This window comes from Lactuca saligna, chromosome 7, assembly GCF_052625555.1.
Source record: "Lactuca saligna cultivar CGN05327 chromosome 7, ASM5262555v1, whole genome shotgun sequence".
NCBI lineage: Eukaryota > Viridiplantae > Streptophyta > Magnoliopsida > Asterales > Asteraceae > Lactuca > Lactuca saligna.
In genome coordinates this window covers 13017494-13029300 of record NC_136423.1, presented here as the reverse complement: position 1 = coordinate 13029300, position 11807 = coordinate 13017494, and the positions used below count along the sequence as shown (strand labels likewise).

Sequence of the window (11807 nt, the reverse complement as noted above, 5' to 3'; positions counted from 1 at the left end):
GAGGGTGGTGACGTGGAGTGATTGTTTTGGGGTTGTATGATTATTGAATGGTTGTATGGATTTTTTGATGATAAATTTATAAAGATTGAGATAAATATATATGTGAGATGGAGTGGTAATAGGGTTGTATGTATTGTATGTAAGGGAGATGTTTTTTAGGTAGGTTGCATAGAAATAAAATGATGAAGTAAAATGATATAAGAGGGTTGCATAGATGTCCTTAACAAAAACAAATGAAGTTTCTTATTGTTAAAGTGCACCTACAACATTTGACTTTGAAATCTCTTATTTCCTTCTTCTTTAAGATTATAATTAAATGGTGAGCTCTCTTCAACAAAATCGGAGGGTTATTTTTTTATTTTTTTATTTTTATCAAAATGTTGTTTATGAAAAAAAATATTATGATATAGGTATAAATTTAAAAATATTTAACAGTGGAGCTTCTTAGTAGAGTACAATAGATCTTGTATAATAATGTTATATATCCTGGATCTATGAATGTTGTCTTCAAAAAAATTTGCTTTATCATACAAAAATGTTTAGCGGCGCAACTTGTTGCCCGTTGCTTTCTTATTCGTTGTACAATGATAACTAAAATGTATTAACTTGTTATGAATTCGAAAAAAAAATCTATTAAAAAATTATTAAATAGGTGTAATTTCAAATTTTTAATATTTATTTAAATCAACCTTTTAATTTACTTTTTTTTTAGTTTTGTATATATTTTTTGATGAGATGGTTTTATGTACACAAACAAGACAAAACTGCAAATTTGGTCCTTGTGGTTTGCAAAAATCTTTGAATAAGGTCCAAAAAGTTTTCAGCTTGCACAGAAGGTCCAAAATCAAAAGTTTTCTGGGTTTTTGGTCCAAAAAACTTTGAAATTACCTATTTACCCTTTAAATTTTAGTTTTGTATTTTCTTTTCTTGTTTATTTTAATAATTTATGAAATAAAAATAAACAACAAAAAAGATAGCACCCCACCCCTATCGGTACCCTCTCTCTCTGTCTCTCTCTGTCTGTCTCTCTCTCTCTCTCTCTCTCTCATCCTACGACCAAAAAACCCAACTTCTCCATCATCTTCTTCCCACAGGTCTATCATCTTCTCACCATCTTCTCTTCATGGACACACCACCTGCAACCTCATATTTGTTACAGTTCACCGATAAGCAAACCCCCTTCACATCATAATTCCCACCTTCAGCCACTACAATCATAAACACGACCTGCAAATCAAAAAGAAATCACACATAAGTTCATTTTTCTTCAACCGGGTTTACACCATTTTTGACTTTCTTGAGTGTGTGTGTGTGTGTGTGTTTTCCAATTTTCTTCAATGTGTGTATTGAACCCAGATGTCAAAACTTCGATTACTTGTGGAAATACGCTTTGATTGTCCTTTCTTCTTAAGAGCCCTAATTTCTTTGATGTGTGTGTGTTTGTATGGACTCTCGAGGACCACAAGTTGACTATATGTGTTCCACCCCCAATCAACCCCACCAAGCATGGGTAAAAAGATGAAGAACATATGTATTACTTCCCTAATCAGTTAACAACCAATACCAAAAACAAAGGTTTGATTCTTTTTGTTGGAAGTGTTGATTGACGATTGAAATAAAGAAACCCCAAAAAAATGAGAGATTTATAGGTCTATGTAAAGAAGATGATGAACATGGGAGACTTCGCCCCACTTTTTTACTAGGCCTCGGTCTAGAATGAAAAGGGAATGTGCCCGATTGTTGCTTGATTTCAACATTGCTGCGTGATTTATCCATTGTTGCTCGATTTAAACCATCCCATCTCACCTTTTAAGTGCAGGAAATCATGAAAATGGTGTTTGAAATTCTGTATCGATCTCTACTTGATATTATTACCCATGAAAGCAAGTTGCTAGAGGTTTTGAGATTGATCAATCTCTTCATTTCAAAGAGAACAAGAGTACTTGGGGAGAATAATCAACGGGGAGAGAGAGAGAGAGAGAGAGAGAAAGAAAGAGAAGGGGGAGGAGGAGGAGGAGGAGGAGGAAGAGAGAGAAGGGGGAGGGCTCCAGTGGGGGTGGGTAGAGAGAGAGAGTGAGAGAGAGAGAGAGAGAAAAAAAAGAGAGAGAGAGAGAGCTAACTTATTTCTTTTTTTTGTATTAATATTTATAAAATAAAAATATAAAAAATACAAAAAAGAAATTTAAAGGGCAAAATAATCAATTCAAGTGCTCCATGGACCAAAAATACAAGAATTTCTTAAGTTTAGGACCAAAAACCTAGAAAACTTTTGATTTTGGACCTTCTGTGCAAACCAAAAACTTTTTGGATTCTATCCAAAGATTTTTGCAAACCATAAGGACCAAATTTGCAGTTTTGTCCACAAACAACTTTTTAATATGATCATCGAAATCTAAATTTCAAATTCCATCGATCTGCTACTTGTAATGAAATCAAATAAGATGTGATTTAAAAAGATAAAAAAAAAAACCCAATCTTGAGACAAAACGATTAAAGCCGAGATGTAAAAAGCGATCGTATAATTATACGCAATGAAATATAGACACAAACTATAAAAATGAAAAAGTATTTCCGAAAGAACACTGAACCATAATGATCGAACTATTTTTAAAACCAATAGTTCTGTTTTTATTTTTTGTTAACCGATAAGTAATAGTTCAGTTATGATCTTATATGGAAATCAGCCCGATTCTTTACTTTTTGTATTTTTAGACATCAACAAAAAAAAAATTATCCTCTTTCTTTTCCCTTGTTGTCGATTTACAACAATCGATACAAAGCAATTAAAAAAACTTTTTTTTTGTTTGTTTCTTTATCTCAAGTCAAAAACATCTCTTTTGTTTTTGTGTTCTTGTCCAAATGTACAAACCACAATATTGTTTTTTTTCTTATTTTCCTCTTCTGCCCTTTTGATATGTGAAAAAAAAAATTACTGTTGGCGTGAAAGAGAACAAAAAAACAAAAACAACTCTTTCTTTCTTATACTTACATTTTGATCATGAACATACAAAAAACATTTATATATATATATATATAAAACTTTTCGTATTTATGTATACAAAACCATATCTCATCAAAAAAAAAAAAATTATTGTAAAAAGTTCTAAAAAATCAAAAAGTATATTAGAAAAAAACAATAAAATTATTAAAAAAAAATAGAATTTTTAGAAAAATATTAAATTTGAAACTCTATTTGATAAATATTTTTAAAACCATACCCATCTGCTAAATATCTTTTTTCTAAAAAAATATTTTTTTTTGGTAAAAGCTCACAAAATTGACAAGTGCATATGAATGCCACCACCATTGGGAATCATTGATACATGGTTTTCGAAAATTGATTCTTACTTGACCCTAAAATGGGAAAATCTTTAATCTAGTATGAGATAAACTATGAGAATTGTCTAATCTTCAATGTAATCGAGAGAAATCTATTAACGAAATCGAAATCCCTTCATATGAAGAAATAAGAATCGCAGGTACTCGCATATGGACAAAGTTTGCAACTTTCTGATAAGATTTTTGTAGTAATCATCAATGTGGGCCTGATAAATCTATATTCCAATTATTCGAATAGATGTTGTATCATTGAGTCGGAAACGAATATTAGAATTTTTAATATTCAGCTTTGAGCTTAATCGAGTTAAGTTATATTTACACTTTTGACCTTTATTTTATTATATTTACAAAATTGAGCTGGGTTTAGTCGAGCTCACGAGCTTAAGTGTATTTCTTATTACAATTTAATGTAATTTTTATTTTTTTTAATAACTAATTGAGTCGGTATCGAAAGTGTCGAGTACTTTATCAAGCTCGAGCATGAGCTTGAATGTAGGGCTCGAGTCAATGTCAAGCTCAAGTCTAGTTTCGAGCTCAATTTCCTATTTTGGTAGCAATAACATTTTTAAATCTCTAGTAAATTAAAGATTGATTGGTCCTGGTTGGCACATTGTCACAATTGTTGTTCAATTTTTAAAACTTTAACATGGTCCATTTCTATGGTTTTAAAAGCCATCACATTTTATCATGTTTGTTGTTATCTTTTAGAAACACACATATATAATGGTAGAAAGTAAACTAAGAATCTACACAGAAACATGCTTTACATGACATAGAAACCACACGATGAGCCAATCTTTCTAGATTGAATCATCATAATCATAAACTCCATTTTTATACTATACTTTTAGATAACTATATATTAAAAAACGCATACATAAGATGGATAAAAAAACATGATCAAGATTTGATGAAGCTAGAAATGTCAAACGTCTCAATAAACTTTTGATCAGAAACTCTTGACTTGTCACCAGCGAAGTGTTTGTACTCTTGATGAATAGCACTCATGCACCCATTTTTCAACTTTCTAAAGCACCCCACAACACAACCAGTTCGATGCTGAATCCCACAAATTAACCAAAAATATTAATCACTACCTTGAAAACTCTAGAGCTAAATGCAAGATAAAGCAATGTACTTTTCATTTCTTTATTTGTTTATTATAGCATCTTACTTTTATTTCTTTCAACAAGAGTATTATAACTATGTGAAAATTTTATATTTGGATGCCATTATTGTAACATGATGTTGTAATAAACATATAAAGAAAATTATATTTTTATTTGTGCATTTTTAAACTTAAATTTAGACATCAACACTAGATTATTGTTTGAAGATGAATTAAAGAAACCTTTCCACGTTTGCAATGGATGAGCACCGGACGGTTTTTTGGATCTGGATAAGATATATAGAGTGAGTGTCATGAAAATTCTCGAAGTAAATATGTTGACATTATGACTAATATAACATAAACGATTATAAACAAAAAGTACATAAATTCCCTTACCCATAAGAACCTTTAAAGCATCACGAATTTTTCCCTCTTGGATCTCCATTATAGGATTTTGATCCTATACATATATAAAGATACGAGTATAATTACAAAAAAGAATATAAAAAAAAAGGCAACACATTACACATTGGCAAATCTAAGAGTTTTTTACAATGTGTCATGCAATTAATGTACATATGTAACAAGTTGAGACATTGAAAAAATGTTACGTGTTTATTAACACAAACATAGGTTGAATTCATTGAAAGTAACAATTAAATTATTTCTACTAGGAGTTGCTTAATAATTTCAGTCAACATTCAACATGTTTGATGAATGATATAGAGTTTGGAATCATTCCAAACTCTAAATGGTCCATTTTTATCAAAGTTGTTGATCATAATTGTTGTTTTTATGATGTAAAATTGTATATTATTTTTATAATTTTATTCTTTTTTATATATTGGTGGTTTTGACAAACATTATCATATTTATGATCAAACGGTGCTAGTCGGTTACTATACGTTAGCAAAACGTGTTGTTTTGTGCCGATTTTCTTTGCGCGAAAAAGAAGACCACCGACTAATTCGCAGTGTTACGTCATTTTGTATATTGTAATTTGTAAAATGAATATATTGTTGTGAAGTAATGAAGTTATGTGGACAATGAGGGATGTAATTCTTGTTGATGCTATGATTTTTTTTTTTTTTGATAAACTCTAACAGGTAGCCTAACTTTCCCAAAAATTAAGTGAAGTTGATAATTTATAGAAACATCATTCTTGAAATGGAAACAAAATCAGAAGCCAGATGTTCAAATTAATTAAACAAACAAATGTAGTTCGATAACAATTTCGAATAATGCGCTTGAGATACTTACTTAAATTTGATTCATGATTGAATTCTTCAAGTAGAACCTTTGGTTGAAAAATTGATAAATTAAATGAATCATGATTAATGCAAATTGAGGTGATTATATCTGCAAATACCTTAGATTTCTGGATTCCGAATTGATGGAGCTGAATCGCATTTGCATTGAGAAACTCTAAATTCTCCTCAGGATAAGGTTCAGGGCATAGATATCTTCATAACACACAAAATCACCATGATTTCACATCCCCACAAAGAATTTTATCATAAAGCAAAACAATTAGCTCAAAAAATTTGTGAATTAGCTGAACATACATGATCGAGCGGAGTCCGAGAGTTTTCAAGAAGGATAAGTTAGTTGTATCTGGAAATCCTGACCGGAAGATTCCGTCGTCAACCACAGCAAAATTGAAAGGCGGAATGTACAGGCCATCGGAGCTATTTTCCAGCTTCCAGTCGATAGTCATCTTGTTTTCACCAGAGGATTCTCCATCAACTCCGATGACATTGAACACCACGGGTGGCGAGCTTTCAACTTTCATGGCGTTTCGCGCCAAAAGAGAGAGACAGTTGTAGTTTGTGTGTGTGAGTATGTGTTTGGTGTGGCATGTCAAGAAGAGAAAGACACCTCTATATATAGATGTTACCATGTAGATTGTAATATATTATTATTATTATTATTATTATTATTATTATTATTATTATTATTGACATAATGTAACCTCTTTTTATATTATTTTGAATCGTTTAAAAAGATTTTTTCTATGGTAGAAATACAAATTAGCATATGTTTGTACTTTGTATAACAATAATTAGGATTAGGGATTATTTTTTCAATAATAGCACCCTTAATGAAAGTCTTTTTAGATATTTTTTATTTATTCTAGGAGCTGATTTGTACAAAATATTTTTTTAATATGTAATATTTATGATTTAAAATATTAATTATATAATCTTATAAAGTGTATGAAAAATTTTATATGAATCACTTCCATTAATTTGTCATAATATTTCTATAGAGACCGTAATTTTTTAGTCAACTTTCTCAATTTTATTATTTATAGTATTTTATATTTTGTGTTTTATATCATTGATTTTTTATTTAATAATATTTTTACTTATTATTTATTAAAATTTAAACTTCAGAGTATATATATATATATATATATATATATATATATATATATATATATATATATATATATCTTTTCAACAAATTAATTTAATTTATTTTAGTCGTTAATATCAAATATTAAATTCTTTACAATTATGTTATTTTTATCGCTCTTTATTTATAATTTTATATAATAGTTCATATTTTATATTTAAAAAAATACCCAATATAGTTTTCTTTTTAATACTTTTGCTTTGTGTGACAGCTTATGTGAAAAAGATGTCAATAAATGTTATTTTCAAAATAAAATAATAATAACATACACTTAAAAGTTAAAGTTAGAAGTAAGAACTTTAGTTTTGGTTAATAAAAGTTAAAAACTTAAAGTTAATTTAGTTGGATTGTTATGAAACCCAAGTTTGGCTAATTGAGTTTTGTAATGCATTTTTTTCCATGTGTTTGCTAACGATTCAATATAATTTTTTTTTTTTCAAAAAACATACAGGGAACTATATAAAACATTTTACAAAAATGATAATACATTTCTTAATTTAAAGAGAACTTTTAAAAAGGATTAGCCATTAAAAAAGCCACAAGCAAAAAGTAAAAAAAAAAAAAAAAAAAAAAAAAAAAAAATTACATTTATTTTGTTTATTTTTTTCGGTGATTTCTGAATGACGAGTAAAACCACATCCAACACGGTGAAATCCACGCTCACCCAATAACAATAAAATAACTTTTTTTTTTTTTGGTGACATCATATTATGTGAGAATATATGAGAATATATTTACATCGTTCTTCTATTTTGTATCTTTTTTTATATGTTAATTCTTTTTAGTTAGGTTTGTGACATTGTCGATTTGTCGTTGTTATTTCTTATTTATAGTTTCTTTTTTAATTTTTGTAATCACATTTTTCATCAATGATAAAATTCTTTGGCTCTCAACTTTTAGGGCATAATAACACAATTATATCCATGTTTTTGAATTTGATGATTGAAGAAGCTTCACCGTTGGGTACCATAGCGGCGAATATGGAATATAATAACATCGAGTTCCCTAATTAAGTGATTCAATAACAAAAAAAAAAAATTCAACCATACTTTTGGCATTTTCGGTTGGATCGAACCAATAAAAACCAACCAATTTGAAAAATACAACTTCAAACAAACCGGTTGAACGGCTTAATATATATATATATATATATATATATATATATATATATATATATATATATATATATAGAGAGAGAGAGAGAGAGAGAGAGAGAGAGAGAGAGAAAGAAAGATAAGTTCATATATTTAAAGTAATTATTGTGTTATTATATGCATAAATGTGGACCAATAAAAATTTAATAAAAAAATTAAATAACTAAATAAATAAATCAGGGTAATTTAGTAATTTGTTTAGTAAGTTCTAAAAATAATCCCTATAATCATGGTATTAACTTATAACCTAAATAAATAAGCGTAACTTCAGTCTCCCATCCGATTAAACCCTAGCATCAACGCTTTCAGTGTTCGGAAAACCTCTTCATCTTCATTTGATCATGATAACGCAACCCTAACGAAATAGAAGAAGAATGGTGGCTTGGATTTGTAACCGGTCGGTAGCAGCAGTAGCAGCGACAGAGGCACCGTAGTAGCGACGACGGACGTCGGTGATCGACGGTGATCGACGTGCGGTGGGTTTCCTTCGACGGTGAGCGACGATGCGCTCTTCTCGGTTGACTGCTAGGTGTCAAGGAATGAAGATGAAAAGGGTCTGAAGAAGCGACAAAAACAGCAATAGCCGAAGCAACGAAGGTTCGTCGGTCGGCTTCGCAAGTCGATGTGGTCTCCGGGCTTTGTGGTCGATGGGAACAACAGAGAAGGAAGAAAACGAGGGGAAAAAGGAGGACCTATAGGGTCTGGCTAGACCAAAGGAAGAAGCAACGAAGCTGCGGTGGCCTTTGGTGGGTGCAGATGGGAGTTGTAGGATGACAATGGGTTGTCTAGGGTGGTAGTAGTCGGTATTTCTGTCTGCTTTTTTTTTTCTTGTTTTAGACAGAAATCAATAGAGGGAAAAGATGGGTGTTTGGGTTTGTTGTTTTTACAAGGAAGGGAACATGAAATGGGGCTAGTGACCATTAAAACAAAAAGGGGAAGGGGGAGTTGTAGTGAAACAGGTGAGCAGAGGGCTATTTTTGCAGCCCCTTCGTTCTTCATCTTTTTTTGTTTAATTTTTAATGGTAATGGAAGCAAGAAATCAGTGGCTTTTGCTTGTGGAATCATGATGAGCAAGGATGACCAAGAGAGGGTTGTTGCTCTCTTGATTACTGGGAATTTACCCATCTCTAGTGGTGTTCTTTAGCAGGAAAACAAAGGAGAAGAACAGGGAAGGCTTTGGTTGCTTCATTTGACAGAAAAGAGAAGGAAGAACAATGGTGATGATCTTTTCATTGATTGTGTATGTTTTTTTATTGGGGTTTACTAGTTAAATAGATAAAAAAAAAAATCAATTCTCTTGATGATCTTATTGTATAGTTGTGAATTTTGATAGATATGGAGTACATTGTGATCTAAAGGAAAGAAAACATAAATGTGTGGTACAATTCTTGAGATTGACATGAAGAAGATAAAAGGAATCATGAATTCCAATTCTGTTGGAATGGAACCATTAATTCCAATTCTGTTGGAATCTAAACTACAATTTGGTTTTGTTTTCACAAAAGTTGATGCTTGAAGAACGCACCGCAAAATTGAAAGTGATTATAAGCAACATTATTCTTTTAAAATGTATTAGTGTCGTTAAATTTTAATGTTTTTTTCTCGTTTTGAAAGTTTTTTAGTTTTATTCTTTAACAATAAATGTAATTCATAACAATTGTTCAAGAATTTATTATTCTACAAGAAGTTTTTTAAAGTCATGATCAAGAAATAGGTTTAAGAATATCTTTATTATTTATGGTTCAAGAATATTTTTATTTTTGAATATACTCAAAAACACATTCTATCAGAATGTCCGAATTAAAAATTTATAATTCGTAAAATCGGATTTTTAAAATTAATAAAATTTATGATCCCTTAAAATATGCAATTTTCCTTTATTAAATCTATAATAATTGGCTAAAATACCCTTGTCATTAAATTAGATTATATTTTTCAATTATATTTAATTCAATAATATATATTAGAGTAAATTACACGAATGGTCCTTATGGTTTGGGGTAATTTGCGCGTTTGGTCCCTAACTTATTTTTTTAATCGGAAGGTCCCTACAGTTTGTGTTTGTTACACGTTTGGTCCCTATCTTACCTAAAAAGACTATTTTGCCCTTGATTTTTTAATTTATTTAAATAAACAGACCCTCAACCTCACCCCTCACCTTACCTTACATATCTTACCATTTTTCCCTATTTACATAATAGTTTTTTAGGTAAGAGAAGGACCAAGCACATAACAAAAACAAACAATAGGGACCAAACACGTAACAAAAACAAAATGTAGGGACCTTCCGAGTTAAAAAAAAGTTAGGCATCAAACGTACAATTTACTCTATATATTAATCACTTTCTTAAAACAAGTAAAATTGATTAGCCCATATTTATAATAACACAATAATTATTATGAATAGAATAACCTAAGCTTTATATATATATATATATATATATATATATATATATATATATATATATATATATATATATATATATATATATATATATATATATATATATATATATATATATATATATATATATTAGCTCTTATCTAACATCGCCTCATTATTATTATTATCATTTATTTTTTTTATTTTTGGCGGTTGATGGATTTATAAAAAAGAGTTTGTGTGCTTGTGTGAGTAACCATACATGAACTTAATGTTCTTATATAAAAAAATAATTTCAAGTAACCAATGAATTAAATAACATAAGTTGAAATGTTTAAATTACATATCTATTAAATACATAAGTTGAAAATTCTGGAGTTTTAAATAAATATGGTTTAAAATATGTCATCTATCTAGAACCATATTCATTTGAATGACTTTCTTTATAAGAGATATATAACTAGATAGATAGATAAATATAGATATGTTTGAAAGTTGTTTTAAAAATAACTCGGTCAATACGCGTAGAAACAAGTTTAAAATTTCATTAGTGATGCTACAAGTTTTAACACAAGAAACGTAAAAGTAAATCAAATAGGGTTAAACATACAAGAACATACTTATTCTGTATATACTCACATACATATGGTAATCATCAAAACACCATAACTATAAGTCTATAACTAAAACCTCCATTATATCACCTCTAAAGTAGTAAAAAAATCTATTACCATAATCATATTCTTTATAAATCCCTATCACCTTTTAATTCATCTCACCCCCTCTCTATCTCTCAAACTAATTTCGGAGCCCGTAATCAACAATCTCCAACCATCATTACTATGGTAGAATACAACGGTGGTCGAGAGTACACAACCAATGGATGGTGGTGGTAGATGATAACCGATGGTTGTGTTTAACTTTAACATGCTTCAAAGAACTACAAACATTTCTTCATGCTCTTTATTATGATATGCACATATATGTTTAGTTTTACATTTATAAAATCTTAGATACAAATAATAAAATTTTAAATTTCAATTTAAGAAAATTTTAATCAAAAATCCATATGGATGCATTGTTACTGTTAGCGTCATTTAGATGTCATTTGTTTTTTCGAAACAAAAATGACTGAAGTATGTTGATCACCTCGGCAATCCTCTGTAGCAGATGAGGGGGACGAAACGGATGCAACATGTAATAAAAAATTTGTTTCTTTTTTAACCTCTGCAGATTGCTACAATAAGTTAAAATAAGGTGTGAACGAAGTTTGAGGCACATGGTCAAGTGCTGCTCCACGCAACACGCGTGTAACAATTTTTAAGTCAGAAGTCTTCTGAAAAACAAATAGCTGCAAAGAGCCAATTGTTACGCGTGTGCTACGCGGCGCAACAATAAAGGG

At 29.7% G+C, this 11807-nt stretch overlaps 1 protein-coding gene across 1 annotated transcript; it reads right to left on the bottom strand.

Annotated features, from left to right (window-relative positions):
- Positions 1–4175: 4175 nt before the first annotated feature.
- LOC145006287 (inositol diphosphatase DSP1-like) lies at positions 4176–6294 on the bottom strand. The gene is made up of 5 exons (XM_078965379.1): positions 6016–6294; positions 5820–5913; positions 4847–4910; positions 4691–4734; positions 4176–4398 (listed from the first exon to the last, which is right to left on the bottom strand). Exons 1-5 carry the CDS (start codon positions 6240–6242, stop codon positions 4240–4242), a joined length of 588 nt encoding a protein of 195 aa, XP_078821505.1. The 5' UTR covers positions 6243–6294; the 3' UTR covers positions 4176–4239.
- Between the last annotated feature and the right edge of the window lie 5513 nt (positions 6295–11807).